The 22060-nt window shown below is 41.5% G+C and overlaps 1 protein-coding gene across 1 annotated transcript; it reads right to left on the reverse strand.

The window, feature by feature from the left end:
• Positions 1 to 167: 167 nt before the first annotated feature.
• MTF1 (metal regulatory transcription factor 1) lies at positions 168 to 21767 on the reverse strand. The gene is made up of 11 exons (XM_042793954.1): positions 21683 to 21767; positions 20911 to 21375; positions 13487 to 13725; positions 12929 to 13060; positions 12323 to 12396; positions 11663 to 11796; positions 10758 to 10835; positions 9632 to 9734; positions 8495 to 9051; positions 7572 to 7638; positions 168 to 6511 (listed from the first exon to the last, which is right to left on the reverse strand). The coding sequence occupies exons 2-11, from the start codon at positions 21322 to 21324 to the stop codon at positions 6123 to 6125; spliced, it is 2187 nt and encodes a 728-aa protein (XP_042649888.1). The 5' UTR covers positions 21325 to 21375; positions 21683 to 21767; the 3' UTR covers positions 168 to 6122.
• Between the last annotated feature and the right edge of the window lie 293 nt (positions 21768 to 22060).

Consider the following 22060-nt stretch of genomic DNA (forward strand, 5'->3'; position numbering starts at 1 on the left):
TCGCGGCCGGTGAGGGAGGGAGGAGTCTGCTAAGGCAAGCGCTGTTGTCTGTCAGGGTCTGGAAACACCTCCACGTCCTGGTCTGTTCCTAAGGGAGCAGGGGAAGGATGCACCCACTTGTCTCCCAAATAATTTAAAATACTCTTAGGAAATAATATTATAACACAGTGTTTAAATAAGCATTTAATTAGGATTCCATTAGTATTAATATTGCTTTCAATTCCAAAAAAGTTAATTTCATTTCCACTTCTTTGCAGATATTTCAAAGTACAATATTAACTTCATACAAAATGAGCAATTAAGCAAACACCATTATTTCACATTTTACATTCTTCAAAAAATACAAATTCATATTTACTCTTTTTTGGATTTTGGAGATGCTCTTCCTTTGGAAGTACTGTACCTGTAACTAACATCTTCACATTGCTCAATGTAAGCACATTTGTTCCCATGTTTCATAGTTAAATAAATTCCTTTAATACCATACACACATTCTTGAAAAACTGGGGTTCTTTTACTTTTTCATCTCCAGGACCATTGCCCAGCTCCCCATACGTGTCAAACGAAACGAGAGCAGTAAGTAGACAACCTACGGTTCTCCCAGACCTCCTGGTTTGACAACTGGGCAGATGTCGATGCCGAGGATGACTTCGGTAACTAACCGGGCTTGAGGTCTGCGCGCCCCCGTCCGCTGCGCTGACGATGGTCTGTGTGAAGTAGAACTGCAACTACAATGCTTTCCAAAACAAGGGTTGGACAGATAGCTCCGGTTCGGTAAGCAAGTGGAAGGACACAAAGCTACACAGCAAGAAATACCAGCTACTGTAACTACGGTACTGCAAAAGGATACCCTTGATTTTGCTGAAAAAGATCATATGAAAAAAATTTCTTTTAAGAAAAAGTAGAAACTGCATTTATTTGAGAAAGTGTACACTGCATAATGAACCAAATTTTGGCCAGCTTGCACACCACCAAAAGCATGGTGTGGGATTTTTAAACTAGTTCCAAGAACACACACACTTAGACTATGTACACTACTACATAAATATCCAGTTTAATTTGCATTTCTCAGTGCAGACACAGAATCCAACTTCTAGAACATATGATATCTATCAAGACAAGATGCAAAAAAGTTAAAAGTTCAGCCCTGTCCATGAGTATCAACTACAGGTAACATTTATAAAAACTTGACATTGTTTCCAAAATATGTTACGGAAAAAATAGTGTACAATTAAAAACTATGCAATCAGAAATTTGTAGGGTTTATTAAAGACATGCTTTTTCTTTTTTTTTTTGCCTTACAGTCCAAATTGACTCTAGCAGTTCTGCCCAGCTAGCTCAGATCACTCCTATCAAGGACTTTTCACCCACAGATCTCAAGCATTTTACAAAGCCAAGTTTCATTGTCCTCATTCCACAGGTAGGAAACCGAGGCACAGAGAGGTTAAGGACTTGCCCAAGGTCTCACAGCCAGCCAGCAGCAGGACAACGAACATGACACCAAGACCCCCTCTGCTCTACACCACAGACCTGGCTCCAGTTGCCAGCTGGGCTCCCCCTCCACATCAGGAACAGCTTTTCATCTCCAAGGTCAATGCCACCTTAACCAGTCTCCCCCAGCAGTTCCACAACCAACAGGCCAGTCGTTAGTTCGCTCTCTGAGCCTTATTTATAATTGGTGCAGGAAGAGTACTGTAAACAGTTTAACAATGTTGCTGCAGTTGCAAAAACAATATCTTGGATGGCTGCAGAAGTGCCACCCTCCACGAAGTAAGGCAGAGAACATGACATCAAAAATGATCTCGTGAAGACAAATTTTAAAGGTGCAACATGCCTGTTTCAGAACAGCTTGTCACTTCTGTTCATACTCGTGTGGCAGAACAGAGCGGAGGACAAGGGAGAAAGGACACACACCAAGGAACACATCCGTGTCCAACAGAAGTGACAAGCAGCCCACCAGAAAGCGTGAGAGAAAAGGCCTGCTAAAGCACAGTGCTCTCAGTGGAATATTTGCATAGATTGGACGTTTGCTAATGATGCATAATTTCTCTTGGGTATAGACAGGGAAGGGCAGTATGTCACTGAGCTAGTTACTATATATATTCAGTTAGACAGACACAGACAGACTGACCACATGTGACAATGATCTTTAGCTACAAGTATTGCACCAAGTTAAGTGCTCATCTTTGCACACCCCTGTTAACTTTTACTCAGAGCAAAAATAAACTTTGTGAAAGTATATACAAAAGAAATTGCAGCAATTGGGTTAAAGATAAAATAACCTAAAGTGCATTTTAGATACCAGTATGAGGTTCTGCAAACTAGTCTTTCTGGACACAGTCAGCATTACAGAAGTGCCCAATTCGTACTTTGTCCTATATAAATCAGTACCAGCATTTAAACAGTGCTGAATTTCCATCCCTCTACCACCTACAAGCATGAAATGCGACTTCTACAGCCTTCAACTGCACACCAAGTCTGCTTGCTTGGGTCACTGCTTGGCAACTAGAGCTACCAATGTTGGCAACTTGACCCATTCTACATGTTTAAGCTTCTGCACCCACCTAGAAACTGTACGCAACCAAGTAAATCCCCACAAGCCATAAAACAGCACAACCTTTAACACAGAATGACCCAGAGCAGTGCAGTTTTGCTCTCTGACTGATAATTAAAGGGGTTCATAAAATGCAGATTTTGCAGAGGGAGGGCACGCTGTTCTCAGAGGCTCCACCATATTAACAGCACATGCCCATTTCTGGAAATCCAGCGTCTTAGCAGATCTACAACAGTAGAAACTCTTCCCCTTTATTAAAAATATAATTGTGAATATGCTAAACACTGGGGCAACAAAGGGAGAAGGACAGAAAATTCTCTGGCATCAAGGGGTATCAGGGCTCTGCTGCGACTGCCCTCTCCTGCCAGCTGCTCACAGATCCCCTCCCATCCAAGCGTGTTCATGACCACCTTGGCCATACAACATCTGAGCATGCAGCACTGGGGATGATGCAAATGTCCACTGCAAAACGTATCAGATACATGCAGCATGGAACACTCTGGAAGGCAGACCAACGATGAAACAACAAAAGCATACATCTGTACAATGCAATCGGGTGGGATACACAGTCCGTGGTGCAGCGGCCTTGTATGTTCACAGAACCATGCTGCTCTTGCCTCATTACAAGCTCTAATTAGTTTCACCTAAATTGCAGCCTGCCTGGTGCACATACAAGAGGGTAATGACAAACCCAATATATCTAAAAGTCAGCATAAACTTGGAACACATTGCTTTTCCTAGAAAAAAAACTATAGAAAACAGTAGCTGTGAAGAGAAAACAGCAGACAGGTTAACCTCTGACACCCACCCAGAAAGATGCGTGCAGCACCTCACTGCTGCCAGCATCACCACACCTCCAAATTAGCTTCTGATTTCAAAGCCTTTGGTAGATTCTTCTACTCACTTCTGTCAGAAAGGAGTTTCTGAAGATGCTGTCTGGTCCAACCAGAAGCATGTTTTAGGTGGACTAAGTGACGAGTAGCAAAAGTAGCATAGAAAAACGCCTCCTCGAAGGACGGAAAGGCTCTGAAGAGGTTGCTAAATCCCCCAGCTGTCACATTTCAGGCCACATCTGGGTACCCTTGTCCCCACCAGAAAAAACCCCACAACTCCAGGGGAATCCACACGCTCCCACATTAGCAGAGTCTCACATGCACGCATGCATACACCCACCCACCCCCGGCCACCACTGCCGCACCACGGGGAAGGGGCGAGGCCCCTCGCAGTGGCCCCGGCCCCCGGGGACCCCCCACGCAGCCCCAGGCACCGCTCACACTCCCTGGGAGCAGAGCTCCATGCAAGAGCTGGCCAGAGGCTCAGCCCTGGGAGAACAGTCCCACCAACACAGGCTTGAGACTGTTTCTTTTGTGTTCAAAGCAGTTCTTGCTGCTGTGCAACCAAACTGCATCACAAAATGAAGCTGTAAGAGAAAAACAAAGGGGGCCACCATCTCGCTGCCCTCTGGGGATTACCGTTACAAGAACGAAACACAGAACACTTTGTTAATCCGTGTTTCGTGGATGCAAGCAAACCTTAGTGCTGCAGGACCCACATCCCCACTGCAATAGCACTGCACAGCACTGCAGCACACGCCAACGCACACAGAGAGGAAACACAATCAGCGTGTTTCCAGTGCAGCTCGTGCCCCCAAGCTCGTCACTGCAACTACCAAAACGGAGCGCTCTGCCCTAGTAGGGCGAGGACGACACTTCCCAGGCACACAGCCTTCTTTGCACAGCCTCTCCTCCCTCACATTCGCCCCAACGGGACACAGTTTTACCCTTCTGCATTTAAGAGCTGGAAGCAAGGTGTCAGAGGTGAAAAGCCAGTTCCCTTCAGCCCATTTCCACCTGTGCTGCAGCAGCACATTCATAAGGGAATAGCACGCAAGATCGCTTGAGCCACTGTCGCAGCAAGGACTGTGACAGCAGTGTCGGTAAGGCTACACAGAGCATGTCACAAGAGGGTTCAAAAAACCTGCTAATCATCTGGCATCCTGGGGAGGTCTGGCTGCACTCATTCATTCTCAATTCTCCCCCCAGCAGGTCCAGAGAGGGCTTTGATCAAATGCAAAGAGAGTGAAAGATCTCTATCCACTAGGAGTTCGCATTCCTAAATCTAGTGCGCAGAGACACTCCACATTAATTGGCTTACAGTCATCATCTTGGTATCTCACTAATGACAACACTGTAAACTGAATAAAGACTATTTAATATTCTTTTCTTTAACACAGAGACTGACAGCCAAAGCCAGAAAGATGGATAAAACACTATAAAATTACATCTTTTAAAATAATGCAGCATAAATAAACCATTTAGAATGAGACTGCATTTATTGCAACATTACAGGCTTTTTGGTGGAAGGGGGGTTTGTGTTTTATTTACCCTGAGTAGGTTAGAATATAGACTTTCAGTTTGATATGAAAAACTACTATGTTGTGTAACATCTTTTAGTCAAGAAATAGCCCCGTGCACAAAAAGCTGGCATTGCAGTAGGTTGGAGGCAGATTCAGGCAGAAATTATATCACTTAACAGAAAAAAAAGGAAGCATTTATGGACAGCTGAAGGATAGACTCATTGAATTCAATTATGTTGAATCATTCTGGAAATTGTCCTAGAGTTGTTCTTGACAAAAGATGAGAGGAACCAGCAAAGGCACCATGCTCCTGATTAAACAGTCAGGGGGGTTAAGAGTATGATTTGTTTCTGAACAGAGCCAAGTAAATCAAAAGAGCAGCAGGCACCAATCTGACTACATCTGGGACTCACTGCATCCTTCAAAGAGAGGCAAAGAAAACAGACTCTTGAGCCTGGGTAAGCAGGGGCTCTGATTGTGTTTCCATGTTGTGAAACAGTGTCTGCCACCACACTTATGTCCTAATGAAATTAAGTGATCAGATCTATCAGGAGCACAAGGAACTTGTGCTCTACTGAAATAAACTCCCTAAAAGTTTCTGTAGGCTTTAGTAACAGTGTTAGTACGAAGCACACCCAGGCATCAGCTCCCAACTCAGTGATGTGACAATCACATTCCAATAAAATTGCAGATAAATCATCTTCTACAATAATGTCATTTTCTACTACAGCAAATTCCTTTCCTGGGCTCCCCTTATAGTGCATGGTTAGTATCAGACATAAGAAACAGAAGAAAATTATAGACCCAAGGAGTTGTAACAAAGACCCACTTGCTGCCAGTACCTTAATCCCAAACATAAGTGATGTGCAATTGGAGACAAACTAACCCCCTTTTTTCATTTTAAAATCTTTTTGCACACGAGTAACCTTAACTTCTGTGTTCACATATGACAAGCAAAAGTGACAGACAGTGCAGCCAAAACAGTTCATATATAACTTAGCTTTTTCTTTTTTTTTTTTTTTTTTTACCTTTTCTTTTTTTAGATAGATTCTCAAAGATGGATGTACCTGGGACGTGACTAAGATGACATCTGTGAAGCAGAAATAAGCCACAAAACTTCCAAAGAGGAAGGAAAAAGAACTGATCCTTCAGTTTCTGCTTCTAAGGAGAAGGGTTTTACCCTCCAGGTGCAAGGGAAAATCTGGAACATCTTCACTTAGAGAAGCTGCTATTCAAACCAATTTCTTCCTCACCCTGCAGTAGTGCTTCGATTGGAATTATATTAGATGGGGTTTCAGGGCTTTGGAGGGACAGGAAGTCCGATACATCCATGGCACTTAATGTTTCAGTCTGTGAGTCTGAAGGGTTAACTATCTGACTGCTTTGCCCACATGAAGGAGAAGGGGAAGAGGAAGGAAAGGTCTGAGGCTGCAGCTGGGGAGCTGGCTGCTCCAAAGCTTTTGAATCGGGTGAGGAACATTCCTTCTTAATGGTGGCTTTGTCCTTGGCAGAGTCTCGGCAGGCACACTGACACTGGCAGGCCTCCTCCTGCTTTATAATAATGACAGGAACACTGAGACCAATCTGCTGAACAGGATTTCCTGAAGGTGAAACAAAGACAAAACACAACAGAACTACATAATTTCACAGCAGGGAGACACAAATCATCTTTGTTAAATTAGATTGTATGCACCTTGCAGAAGAGATTACATGTTATTTTGTTCAAGCACAATGAATATCTCTGACAGATGATAAATAAGCAAAAAGTGGCAGATACTCTCAGTCAATGAGCAACCTGTTCAGGTTGAACCCAGGCATTAGAAATCCGATCTAAATTTTTTACACAGCACAGTGTGTCTCTTCTCTGACAACCATTGTAACTTTTACAGCATAAAATCCAATCGAGTGGCATTCAAATGCCCCAGCCCCTATGCACCAACCTTTGAAGATGGTGACACAACATTACACCAGCAATTCTACTCCTTGACACCTACACAGGTATTTTCTGGTTCATTTTCGCCAGTCTGCTTTCCTCTCCCATCTTGCTTCTCATGCTTCCTCCTTACTCCTCCTATGCTGCTCTACTTGCCTGGCTTCCTTTTTCTTCTTTAAAAATTTAAGTTTTAAATTTACATGATAAATACATGTAAAATTACATGATCTCTCTTGACTCTGATTCAGCTTTGCAATATAACAACACTGTGGAAGAAACATGTTACTTCTACAGTTTTGTATCATTTTACGAATCTCTTAGATTGTGTTTACCAAAAACTATTGCTAAAGAACTGATTAAGTTTACTAGTTTACCACACATTTCATGTCTCATTTAAAAGAACAAGATCTAAATTATGTCCTTGCATTTCTGTCTACATAAGTTCCATTAAAACACCATTTTTATCAATACTGGATCTGATTTGTGAACCTGATCATCTTACAAGTTGTTAAACTACTACAGAACAGATCTCAGCACAAACCTATTAGTCTACACCAGACTACACTTAAAATCTCAGGAAGGTAAAAAAATGAAAGGACTTTCTTCAACGAAGCTGGCATTGCAGCAGATAAGTTGTAAGCAATAAAATCACCACAAATGCTGGTCAAATTAACAGTACTACAAACAAACAGAGAAAGAGAGAAAAGCAAGTTCAGTGTCAAGCTTACCTGTGTTGCCAGCTACTGGTAATGCAGTGGTAAAAAAAACCTTTTCTACTACTTTTGGAACTTGTGGCTTTAAAGAAAAAAAAAAAAAAAGAGCGTGAGTCGATTCCAATCAAATTTCTACTGTTCAAATTCTAAACAGCTGCAATCAGAAGAAACAGCTATACACATATTCCAAAGAGAACAGACGGGAAAACTAATAAAAAATTATAACATTTAGCTTGGTTCTGGGCAATGTCCTGGGTATCCCAAAACTCAAAGTGTTATTTTAGTCCCAAAGATGGGGAGTGATCACCCTCCACACCGCATGCTTGTTAACACAGCTTCTGGTTTTTGACAGCTGAATGACTGAACTCTTAAACTGCTGCAGCCATTCGGTCTTGACCATTTGCAATAGAGAAAGGTGGCAACAGTATTCTGCAAGATAAAACACTTGAAGTCTCAGTTATCCAGACTTACTGGAGAACCAGAAACATTCTGTTTTCCCAGAAAACTTTTCATTATCTTTATCAGGCTAAATTAGGAAGAGACAGAGATTACAAAATGTCTAAACACAAACTTTACAGAGTCTTTTGTGCTTCTACTTGTCAAAAATAGATTAAAACCCACACATATTCCCAGGCCATGTAGTGCACTGTCCTGGGTAAACCAAGCTGATACCTGCTGTGAGAAGTCTGTCACTGGGGAAGAGAAGAAAGCAAGATTTTTCTGCACCCTGGATTTCTCAGTCTATTTCCTATTTATTTCTCTGTTCTAGGGGCTGCATCAGTGACATGTTTATACATATTAACATGATAAGCCTTACACAATACTGCATCTTTGTATCTTACAGTTACAGGTTTGATCCCTTTCCTTTTCAAAAGCAAGGACTCTAGGAGGAAGATAGAGGGTTCAAGCTGTTTCAAAGCCGTGCTGGATATACTAACCATTTGTTCTTGGCTTTGCGGAGAACCAGTGGCACCATTTAAGATCCATTGGAGGTTTTGCTCTCCCATGACAATGCTGGACTGCAGAATAGCGGTGCTCTGAGAAGGAGTAATTGTTATAGTTGGATTACTGGTCAGAACAGAGTTTGCACCAACAGGCACTGTCTGAACTACAGCTGGCAGGGGTTCAGTGGCACTTGATGCCGTTGGGGCAGATGCCCCAGCAACCACTGAAAGTCCTTGCACAACGGGCTGCGGCGGTGTCTGAGTGTGCTGCAGGAAGTCTTGGTGACTGGCTGCAAACTGTGTGCTGTGAGGAACAGGCACTTCTGGGGATTGTAAAACAGTTGCAGGATTTCCAAATGCAGCTTGCTGTGAGCTAGTCCCTACGGAGGGGGGAGCAGCAGGTGCTGCTGAGGCTTGTAGTGCTGAATGCGAAGGCTCAGAGATGCCAAGCTGCAGTACAAGTGGAAGAGACAATGATGCCGAGTCTCCTGCAGAAGGCGGAACAGCAGTGACCGAGTCTGCATCGCCGTTAAAACCTTCAATCAAGGCAGCTGCCAAAAGACAAAATATAACTACATCAGTACTCACAAGATCTGAATAAACAACTTTTTCAATTAAATTATCAGCTAGTTGATAGATTTTTGCTAAGTAAAGCATTACCACTTTTACATCTTCCAACTAGCGCTCAAAACCATTTCACACTAGACAGTGAAATCTAAAAGTAGGTCCAAATTCAGGAAGCTGTTATCACTGAATACTACACACAAGCTGATCAGCCTCATTAGCTCTCTGTAAGAAGCCTTTTTATCAGCCAGTTTGTGCAGCTACAGCAAGAGAGGAAGCCTGAAAATAACACTTATGTGGAAAGTCCAAGAGCATCAATGTCAGCATTGTATGACAACATGCTGTAAATACTCGGTCAGCTCCCCTGCTACTGTCTGAGCCTCACACCGCCTGTGAGTACAGCACATTGCAACACAAAAGAATCTCAATGCTGAAGATAAAGTTCCGTTTACTACTTAGTTCTGTGGGGCAGTGACCTTCAGTCTGAAATGCTGAATTAACTATGTGCACGCAGAGGGGGAAAACTGTCAATAAACTCATTCAAAATAGCACAGATACAATCTGTACCTGTCTGCTGAGAGTCATCCTGATTTGCTGTGTGATCTGGGCTCTGGAACATTGACTCAAAGATGCTTGCTGGTGAGATTGTGCTAAGGTCTTGTCCATGTGTCTGGCAAATAGAAAATAAAGACATCAGGTTATGTTATATCTCAAGTCTCCATAAACTTCACATAAATCCCAGTCAAGCAGCGTATGAATGTCAGAAATACCTCTCCAATTAACCAGCCACCTTCAGGAAAGACAACACATTTCACTTACCTAGTGTAAAATGATACTTAGTTTTAATTACCCACAATCAAATTTACCAACATAGCAAGCAAATCCTTACTAAAATAAGTACTTCAAAAGTAAAATATATTCTTCTGCATCCACACTTTGTTTAACCCTTATTTCTTGTAATACCATTAGAAACAGAAACAGACATTAATTTGTTCTCGGCTGTTTGAGAGACATTTTCTGGAGCAAAACAGATCCATGTAGATTATATTCTAGACTATGGACTACTGTCACCCACACTGCTCTAGGAACAGAATATATTAAAAAGCTCCATACTGCTTCCACATCAAAGCACAAAAGAACGACAGTCTCATCAGTATATAATTTTCCTCTATGTAAAATTTAAGATCAGTTAACAGTTATCAATAAACAAGAACATTATTGTAAAATCAGACGCAGAGCCTTTAAAAACAGGTTGAATTGAGCACTGCATTTTTTGGAGGAAAATCCCTCTCCTTCACTTGGTTATTCTGCTTTTAGACAGAAATACTTATTTTTTGTTCCCATATTCTAAAAAGGACAGCAATAAGTCATATTTACAGGCTCAATGGGTTATGTAAGACTTTTTTTGTGAAGAAAGAGCCTCCTGCAAACTGCCACAAGACACACAAAAAAGCAGTATATTCGGTACATCTAAAACAATTCTATCCAAAGTCACTTATTCTGTGAAAGAGCGCATCTTCTCCACTAGCAAAATTAAAGCCAAAAGTAGAGCACACTGAAGGCCTGAACAAGCAAAGCGGAAGCCACCAGTAATACATATCTAATCTGCTGTGTTCTAGTTCAGGACAAGCACATTGCCAGAAAAAAGAAAAACTCAAAGTACAGATGAGGCAATTCCAGGACAGTAACTCACTGGATTAGAGTTCTCCCGCAATTCTGAATCTGTTGATATGAGGCTTAAGTCACTCAGACAAAGGGAGTGGCTTGTATCCTGTAGAGAAGAAAGAAAAATAAGTTATATATTAAAAAGATAGTGTCAGAAATGTTTTAAATTACTTTTTAGAATCCATACAATTCTGTCTATGCAGAATTCTTTTTACCTATACATGACCCAAGTCTCAGTTTTAAAATCAAAAGAGCAATATTACCAAGCAAAGGATATTTAGTAGCCATCAAGGATTCTTAACATCTTTCATATTAATTCCAAAAAATTAAAAAACCTAGAATTTTAAATTAGCATAGGAACAAATCAGCCTACAAAACATAAAAAAATTTAAACCTTAGCAGTTAGTATTTATTTTACTTCACATGCTTATTACATAGTATTGACTAAAACACAAGAATCTACAAGGAAAGCATGATAATATCTATAATTGCCTATAAACTTGTAGCAGTACACAGCATACTCAAAGCAGCAGTGCCCAAGCATTAATCTGAATGTGATTAAAATGAACAGACAAATTTATATGAGCTTTTCTAAATAAAACTTGGTAACCAAATATGATGCTAGAAGTTTCAGAAATACTGCTTCCACTGTTTATTATCATCACACTGTAAACACAGCATGTGAGAATAAGCCCTACACTGCCACCTCGAATGCCAGCAATTTCAGAATTGAAATTGAATTCTCAGTTCAAAAAAGAGGCACCCATGGGTTTCCTCATGGGAGATGGGACACCAAGTAGTTACAGTTCCTTTTGAAAATCCCAGCCTTAAACGTTATACCTTTAGAACAAACTACTGACCAAATAATTTATTCCCCGAAGTAGGGTTTTATCTCCATCTAACAGAGAGGTATCAGGAAGAAGTGTTACTAACCTCAGATACATTGTTATTGGGAAGTGCATTATACGAATGTCCTTTCTCATGACCTTTCATGTGACTCTTGAGACTATACTGTGTACTAAAAGTCTTCTCACAGCCATTACTGGGACAGAAGAAGGGTTTCTCCCCTATGGGCAGCACAAAACACATAACAAACAAACATTATACCAGACATGTACTTTTAAAGCACCTAGGAGACTAATGGTATTTTATACAAACAAAATTGTTTAATGCCACTTCACACTTTCAGCATACTTGGGAGCCTTGAAGATAAAAGCTTCCATTTTACCACATGAACTGACACAAGAACACAACATTTAATTTTTATGCATCAATATTGATATATTGGTAAAACATGTCAAGACCTGTCAAGCATAAATGGAAGTGCATAAAAGAAATATTGGGGATTGCACTGACCCAGGTGCAAGAGTTTACACTTGGCCTAAATAAACTTCATGAGGTTCACATGGGCACACATCTCCAGCTTCTCAAGGTCCCTCTGGATGGCATCCCTTCCCTCAACCATATCAACTGCACCACTCAGCTTGGTGTCACCCACAGATTATATGTACGTATTAAAACATATTAGGATTCTGATAGTTAGTATAAACTGAATAAGCTCAATTGAAGAAAAAACAAACCCTTGAGACTTACCAGTATGTGTCCTAACATGTGTTTTAAGGTGGTGGCTTGCAGCAAAAGCCTTTCCACAGCCGTCATGCTCACACCTGAATGAGGCATCACAGAAGAATTAGCATCAGGCTTCTTTAATGCATTAGTTAAAGCCTTAGATCGTGCTTTGCAATAGTCCCAGGACTCTGAAAAGCGGGCCTAATGCTAATCTGTGTTAGTAATCATCCATCCCCCAACAGCTGCTATGCATGCTACACATACTATAGCAGGGCTCTGAACAGGACTTTGAAATTTGAGCACAAAGTCAGCATTTGGGGTGGGCCTCTTTCCTGGAATAAACATTGCATCATAGCAGAGAAGCAGCAATACGTTTTAAAAACATGCTCATCATGGCACCCATTTAATGTTTTCAAAAGTAGCTTCACTATTCTTGTCTTTGAAGACAGTTACTTCACTCACTTTTACAGGCAACTGAGGGAGCTCTAGAACAAACACACTCAAATGCTAGCTGCCTTTTTTTTCCTCACAAGGATAGTTTTTCATTCAGGACAGTAATAGCTGTCTTTTAGCACAGGTGGCTCATTACGTAAGCCCTACAGAAGTAAAAATTGCCATCCAGCAACTTACCGAAATGGCTTTTCTCCTGTGTGTGTTCGAATGTGCTTCCTCAGGTCACTGTGCGTTGTGAAGTATTTACTGCAGCCTTCTGATTCACAGTTAAATGTCTTCCCTGTGTGAAGCCGCTGATGTGCTTTCAACCTAAAAAAGCATGTCAAAAACCATCCTTCTTACAATTTGTAGGATGAGACAGCCCCTACCTGAGGCAAGCCAGCCATTTATTCAAATGTGCAGGACAGGATCAAAGGCTTAAAATATTCTGAATTGAAGGTAACTAGCTTATGAAAGCAACTGATATCACTTCCAAAGTCTTCAAGCAAATCTGAGAATTCCTTGAGTTTGTGCACTGTCTTCAATACTACTGTAATATAAACAAGCTAAGTATGTCATCATAGGTTCTGTCAACCTACTCTTTGTATAGCATTTTCACATTTTGAGGGGTTTATATTCCTATCTGTATCTGGAAGAAGCATAACAGTTGTATTCAGACACAAAGAAAAAGCAGATGCAACTTGCAAAACAGCAACAGCCACATCTACAAGAGAAACAGGCAGAGACACTTCCTACCTGTACAGTGTATTGAATGCCTTTTCACAGCCCTGCACATCACATTCAAACGGCTTTTCCTTAGTGTGCACTCGAACATGGATTTTGAGGCTGTAGGAGGTAAGAAAGGCTTTGCCACAGCCTTCCTGATTGCAGACAAAAGTGTATTCCCCACGATGTGTCTTTTGGTGAGTGCGCAGGTTTCCGGCAGTGCTATAGGTGCGTGGACAGCCTTCAAAGGTGCACTGGTATCTCTTAACCTAAGAGACAAAATGATGCATATTTAATATTTTCTAAGCATTTCTGGAATCCAGGCAGGGTAGAACTGCAGTTAAACATCAGAGACAACAGAATAGATTTTGACCAAGGAAAAAGAAAATAAAATTGACATTTAATTATTGGATAACTTAGTATTTCTGCTGCACTATGTGAGGAAGGAGTGGCACACACTGGAAAGCAGGCTGACTTTATAAAGAATAGTAATCTAAAAGAAGAGGGGGAAAAAGGAAGAACATAATTCAAAATGTTTGTAGATAAAAATCTGATAAAATAGTTGGAAGGGATGATAAGTGGCTATCAAACCTTTCCTCTATTCACATACGTAGCATCTGCAATTCACTCGGATGCTCACAGAGCTACTTATTTGTGGAGGAAGAAGACAAGGGAAAATGTACTTTCACAACCTGACCCACAAAAATACAGTCCTGTGCGCTGAATTCTAATTAACACCTTGAATGACAACTACAGTTTTCACCATCTCCTATGGTCTAACCACCAGTCCATTTACTGCTTCATTTTATATCAAAACCAGCTTTCATGGTGCTTTGTTGTTCTCTTCTGTGTTTACTGAAATACTCAATGCCTGAAGAGTAATAGTTCAAACAGGTGCTTTACATCAAAAGGCAAGTGTTGGACTTCTCAGCCAGCTATCTCGACCACCAGGAAACAACTGCACATTGAACTAGATTTTGTAGCCTTCCCAGCTTCTGCAACAGGCAGAAAGAAGCCATACAGAAGCTTCCAGTGTGCAAGTCACAACACTTAATTAAATCTCATTCTCTCTTGTGAAGTAGAAGGAATAAGCCCTCTGATATGCCAAAATAAATTTCTCTTCAACATTAATTAACAGACTGAAAGCTTTCATTTGACTGTTGCAGTTGAGAAACCTTAACATCTAAAAGTGATAGAGAGCAAGAGAGGACTTGATGGTTGAAAGGCAAAAAGCAGAAGAGCATTCCGAAAGATGTTGATTCAGAAATGTTTAGAAAGGCAATGCAAACTCAGAGAAGCAGCAACTTGCAGATTTAGTATTCAAACAACTAGTCAGGAAGACAATATACCAGGACATAAGCCACTAATTTTCTTCTTTTCAAAGGCACAAAGCACTTACTTCACAGCACCTAGTATTATTGCTTAGAAAGGGCTGCAGACTGTCTTCAAAAAAACAGATACCAAATTGGGGGTTGATACCAGTACTGGATGAACCTATATGTAACCAATGTGTAACACTTACAGGTTTCTACCCATCTCATGACTCAACAGCTGTTCTTTATTTTCTTTATATACACCCACCAGAAAAGAGCATTTGACAATCACGGTTCTGTACTACCACAGCTTGGAAGCTGAGAACATAATAACATGGGATACCTTGACCTATTGTCAGGCAAGTATAAAAATCACTATTTGAAATCATGCTTCTCTCAGAATAATAGGAATTTAGGTATATGTGTTAAGCAGGAGTAACACCAAAACCCACATCATTCTTGGTGTGTCTAATTAATAACTGACTGTATTTGAAATCCTTCCATAAAATTACTAATTTGATAAATGCTTTGTGTAATAACTTATAAAGAGATAATGGGCCCTCAGTAAAACCACTATGAGATCTGCAAATAGCTCTCTGAACCACATTTGTGTTCTGCCTAAAAACTGTCTCCCATTCATGTACTACAATGGCAGAAGAATAAGGACAGTCAGAGGGGATCTGCAACACTATTTATTATGCTGACTGTTGTTGGTACTGTTGAAGACCATACCAGTGCTATAAGGTCCAAAAAAAGGTAGAGAACCTGAAGGTCTGTTTCTCAAACAGCTGAAGTAACTGCCCTCAGGCAGTGTCAATTTGAGCCACATGCGTTCAGCATTTCCTCTTAAGAACTTGCTTACCTGATCCTACATTAAGTACCCAAGAACTGTGGCACCCAAAGGGTATTTCAATGCGTGCTTTCACTCTTCTCTCTCTGTACAGATTTAAGGCTTTCCTAACAGTAACTACAGAACTAGGGTCTAAAGCACTACGGCACACAGCTCAGGGCTGTAGCCACCAGGTTACTCAGACCCAGGCTCTACCTGTCCAGCAGATCACCTCTAGAATAAGGGTAGCCTGGGAAATGAGCTCTTCAGTGAAGGCAGGGATTTCAGTTAACTAAACACATCATCCCAGCAGCTTCCCAAGAAGCCCTGTGGTCATATAGTGCCCTGGCACAAACTCATACCAGATATCAGTTGGGTTCTAGATGGTTCTCCATAAGGAAAGATTAGTAAGTAGTCTCTCAGTTACTTCCAACCTAGTTTGTAGGGGACAAAATTGCCAGTAAGATGGCTGTAAGAAAGCTTTATAAAAATCTGAGTAATCTCTGGTGTAATGTCAGTATGTAGTCTCTTATTGATACCACAACAATAGGCTGGTATCTACCTTCACCTCCCTGTGATAAAACCTTAGTATTTGAAGAATATTAAAGCGGGTTAGACATACAAAAGATCCTTACACAGAACAGAGAAATATCATAACTATAAAGCTAGAAAGACTGAAATAACTAGCATTAGTTTTCATTTTGACTAGTACTGAATTCAGTTCCTGCCTCTTACATATAGTTGATGTTAACAGCATATTGCTAAATGGAGACGAGGTTTTCTAAGCTATTTATTATCAACACTTATCTTACTACTCAATCCATGGAGAAACTTTATTCTCCAATGCAGACTTGAACGGACAATGACACATCCAGGAACCAGTCCTCCATGCTTTTCCAATTTCACATGACAGATAAGAAATAACATTATCCCATAGAATTGTAACTACCCTGAAAAACATTTAGCTATTGCAAAACACAGTAGGAGAAGAAAGGATAGCAGAAAGAAATTCCAGAGGATGGAGAAAGAACAAGTATAAAAAAGCATTTTGCTCCAGTAAGATTTAGAGAAAGTTACCCATACTAAGGGGCTTACTAAAAACTACAGTCAGGAGTCCTGCTGTCAAAAGCCAAACTTTTCCTTTTCCAAAATATCTTGCCTTGTTGAAGGGCCGCTTCTTCCAGTCCTCACTCATTCCTACCTATGAAGGAAGACTGTGGATTTTTTTTGTGTGTTTTTTTGTTTTGTTTTTATAAAAAGATGAGGAAGAGAACTTACTCTACATTTCACTGTAACAGTTTTAAATAATATTTTTTAAAAAGCTAGTTAGGAGATATTAATTCAATTTCTTTTGATACTAGGTTTTATTTAAGACATGCTGTTTTCTCTCTGTTTCTATAGACACTAGTTACCTAGGCTGCCCTAAGTACCAAAAACATAAGAACATGCAAGAAAGTGTCATGTTTGGACTCATGACTTGATAGCCTAACATGAAATTCACAACACTGAGCAAATTCTTGCTAAATATTTCTCCTCCTGTGATCCAAGGTTTACAGTAAAGCATTTAACTTACTACAGATTTGCTAGTCAAGAAATAATGTGTGCTAAAGCAATGCAAGTGTTACACCAAAACCAGCTGCTAAAGTTTGTATCTTATTCTCCCTTGATTTTGCACAAGACAGAAAAATGAGGAAAGATGAAAAACATCAGGTGTCTAAACTGAACAAATTATCTAATGGTAGGACCAACAGTAACTTGAAAAGAGTATGGGAATACAACAGGAGATTGGCGAGGAGGATTGTAAACACGCTCAAGTGACTTGCAGCTGGGGTGTCAAAAAAATAGATATCATACTAATTGTTGTTTAGTTTTTCAAGCTTGACAGGTAGAACATCTGCATTTAGATAGCACAGGCCTGTGAGAGACTCAGAGGCAGCCTATCGAACACCCTTGAGATTCCTGCCCTGCTGTGGGAAGGATCAAAGCACCATGGAAAACTACGCCTGCAAAAATCCCTGAGATACATATATAAGTGAAAGCAGCAGGTTTGAGATCTTTTGTTTCTTCTCCTCTTTCTGGCTAGTAAGGACCAAGCTCCATGGTGCCTGTGTCCCCACTTGCGTGTGTTGCTGCAGAGATCCCCTGGGTCACAAGGTAACGAGAATAAATTTATTCCTTGCATTTTAACCATGGCTTTGCAGTTGTTCCTGCATCCTGCCTGTGTCAGCTCACACAAAAGGAAAGAGATTTTGGAGGTCTTCACATTCTTATCTAGTCACTTAGCATTATCAGAAGCACCATACAGAGAAGGTAACCAATTTCATTGTAAAGTAATTTGCCCTTAATTTATTGTTCCAAATCTGGTAAAAGTTGTCAATAAATATTCAAGCATTACAATACAGTTACAACATAATTAAGAAGTTTGGTTGTGTTGAGTCAGCCAAAACACAACAGCATAGACTGATAACACACAGACACAAGGTCAGAAAGTACATTTTATGAGACAAGGGTTTTCATTATCTTCAGCAGGGATCATCAGATTCAGTACAATTTATTTATCAGTACTGAAGTAACTGTTCCCTGTTAAGAGTTTTAAGGCAGCTGGCAATTAACATTTTACATACTGCATGACAGGACGCTCTCCACAGTACCTCTCATAATACACAAGTGATTTGACACAGGCATGAACTATCTAAAAATCAAATGAGGAGTCTGTTAAGCTTTCTAGGTGTTTACATTTATATCTAGAAAGTGAAAGAAAAGGACAATATTAATTACAGCTTAATTATTTGGTTCCTAGCTGCTAATGCACATATTTAAAGGAAGATGGCAGTAACACTTTCGGTTTAATGGCCTGGACCATGGCAAAGGCCTTGCAGTGCTCCCCCTTTTCTCAAAGGCCAAATCTTTATTTCACAAATTATTCAAGAAGGATACTGCAGACAGAAACAATACTACCATTATGTACTAAGCAAAACAAAACAATCTGTAAAGCGGCAGAGCATTTAATTCTCTTTTCACATTAGGAACACTAGCACATCAAATAAGCACTGATTACACACATAAAATTATGTAAATATTGACCATGAAAGACTTGCAGTTACAGCAGCAAGTACTCAAGACTACCGCCATACACAAGCAACAACAAAAAAGAAACACGGCAGCAACAGGAAAAACCACAGATGGCTAGGAGACGAAGCACACAGAAACAAGTTGCTTTGCAGACAAAGGCTGTGGCTGCATCACGTATGCTTCCTGCAAAGGACAGCGTGCTCTCTCTCCCAAGGAGATGCACCAGAGGGAAGCTAGAAGAGTCTTAATTAAGCATCTACCTTAGAAGTAGGAACTAATTGTCCAATAATCAACAAGACTGACAAAAGCAAAGCCTGACACACTGTTCCAGTCGACTTAAACTGTTCAGTTTGCCTTGAATTCATCTTGAGTTTACAATATTTCCCTTAAATTGCTAATTTTTTTGTGTCATCACTGAACAAAAAAAATGAATTTTAAATACAAGACTATAATTACATTTATTGTTACAGACAGAATTATAGTGAGAGAAGTACAATATAACAAAAGGAAGTTAAAGGTAATTAATGAAGTGTAAACCCCTCTTTTGCTTCATGTATATTTAAGGCTGACCTGAAATTTTAAGACTCTAAGAGAGTTCTCTCAAGTGTTAGAACTGCTACAGATGTTTTGCAAGTACCAAAGACTTGGGACTGCTGACTTTTAGAGATGAGCCAAATGTTCAGGGGTTTTAGAGCTTTCCCCTCCCCATCTCCAGACAACTTATCAAGCATTTGAAACAGCAGGACAAAAAAGCGTCTTCCACTTATGCTTATATGCTATATGCTTAGGGCTTATTTCCACTGCACCCAAATTACAGTGTAACTCCCCCTCCAACCCAGAAAATTAATTTAAGACATAGAAAATAAATTCAGATAAAGAATTAGGAAATTGCAGGTCTTAAGCCTTTTTGAAAAGGAGAGGTGAAGAAATAAAATCAGTTTAATTGCATATGCAGTCACCAACACCTGTTTAGCTAGTACACACTGTTCTTAGACACTACACGTCGTAAGTTTATTATCCTACAAAAAGAAAACACCTTTTTACATACAATAATTAAATATTTTAGCAGCTAGGAAGGTAGGATACAGGAGCTGCTAATTTGAATAACAACTGAGCAAAACAAGTTCCTTAGACTTGAATGGGCTTACTGAACAAACCTCAGTCCAGAAGTTTCATAATTGCAGAGCTGATCTCCTACAGCACCATTTCCTCATTGCTGAGCAAGCGATAATGAAGGTTCCCTGCTAATCTAAATTATTCAGAGCATTCAAACCCAGCATCCTTTCTCAGCAAGGGCTCATTTCTGCAGTTCTCTCTTACACTGAGTATCAGTTACACAAGTTGATACCACTACCACTGATACTACCAGACACTTATATAGATCATTCCTATTTAACCAAAACGGGCCAAAAAAGAGCACAAAATTGTCACTCTGTTGGTATTTCAGTCAACTTTACACTGCTTTTGTGCCTAAAGAGAGAGAGAATCCCAAGTCAGTCTCTACGAGCCCTCACCACTTTGCATGTAAGTAGAATTCATTAGGGAAACAGAATTAAAAGTAAGCTTTCAAAATACAACCGATGGTAGTTTAAAGGTTCCCTTATTTCCTTCTGATAGTTTGTTTCCCTGTGAGTGACACAATAAAGCTACCAAGTAATTTAAGGTTTCACATCTTAAGTTTCATACTTTAGCTACCAACAGCCTGGAATTTAACCTGTAACTTGGCTGTGCTTTTCTCAAGAACATGGTTAACCATAGAATAACAGAGTTCATGTTCTTTTTAGTTATCTCTGAACTCAGGAAATAATTGGCCAATCAAAAGAAAAAGACCACTAAAATCACATACACTACTAATATAAACATATTTTAAGTACCACATTCTCCCAATATCTAGTGTGTTAGCACACGTCGAAAAGTGCTTCCTGGCTGCCTCACAGGAAAGCAGTAGGATATTAGAGTGAAAAGGGATGAAGCTTGCAGCTTTGCTGCTGACCCACTAAGTGACTGTGAGAAACAGTTACGTCTATCAGCACAAAACACTGCTATCACTAAAAGTAACAGCAGATTTAATGGAGTGTAATTCACACCACTACACTGTAACCTTTAAAAACAAGGGAAGCTTCTGTCTGCCTCCCATCAAACAACTTTAAAAAAACCCCATATATTCAAAGCACTTAAGGTCCTCTAGTGAAAAGCACTCACAATAAGCATAAAAATCATAATCATATTTAGCTACTTACTTCTTTAAGCTTAGTTTCTGGGCATTCAGACTGCAAAGTAAGCGTTGCTCCTTCGATATTTCTTGGCATAGGAGTTGAACCAGGATTTATCGTTAGATGAATCTGATCTGGAGAAATAATATGTTGCACATAACCCTGGGACATTCCTTCATGATCTGCTATTAAATGAAATCCTTCTTCATGACCTTCTGGTAAGAAAGGCAAGTGATCACCACACTGTCCTTCGTCCTCGTCATCTTCCAACACACTGTGGTCCTGCTCTATTAGAACAGTTGTCCTGTCATAGACCATCCCAGATGATGAAGAAACCAGCCCGTTTTTATCAGCAAACCTCATCATATTGTCATCTTGGGTTAAATCGTACTCCTCCACCTCATAGTAGATAACGTTGCCTTCGGGACTGTTCTCCCCCATGGCTCACCGCCTCTCAGCGCGACAGCGGCACGTTCCGCCGTAAGGACTCATCTGTAACAGAAGGCCGGGCGGCGGGTCAGACGGCTCTGTGGCGGCCGGGCCCGCTGTGCCGGCGGGCTCAGCGCCGCCCGCAGCCCGGGGCCAAGCCGGGCCGGGAGGACGGCGGCGGGGCCGGGGAAAGGGAAGGGCCCGGGCCCGGGCCCGCTCCCTCAGCGCGGCGCAACCCCCGCCCCGCCCGGCCCGGCCCGGCCCCCGACGCCTCGCCAGCGGCCGCCCCCAGACCGTGCCGCCGCCCCCTAGCCCGGGCACCGAGACGCGGCCCCGCCGCCCGCCTGCCGGCCGGCCCCGCCGCGCTCACCGAGCTCCCGGCAGCGGCAGCGCCTCCTTCCCCACCCCGGCGGCACCATGATTATCAGCACACTCACTTCCGCTTCCGGCCGCGCACGGCACGACGGGAGCGCCGCGCCCGCCGCGGGGCCTAGCGGGACGGGGCGGGCACAGGGTTGCGCATGCGCACTGGGCGGCGGCGCCACGGAACCGGCGCCACGGAACCGGCCTCGGTCACACCGGGTCCGCCCCCCCCACGAACGGGCGAGCAAACGGGGCGGCGGTGCCACAGCCCCGCGCGCGCCCCACAGCCCGAGTCAGAGCGCGGTTGCACGGCAGAACACGGAGCCGTTCCCTCCCCAGTTGGCAGAAGGTCACAGCGGAGCACAGGGGGCGGAGGTGCCGCTCC

The sequence above is a fragment of the Tyto alba genome, unplaced genomic scaffold, assembly GCF_018691265.1.
Source record: "Tyto alba isolate M040663 unplaced genomic scaffold, T.alba_DEE_v4.0 Super-Scaffold_20, whole genome shotgun sequence".
NCBI classification, from domain to species: Eukaryota; Metazoa; Chordata; class Aves; order Strigiformes; family Tytonidae; genus Tyto; species Tyto alba.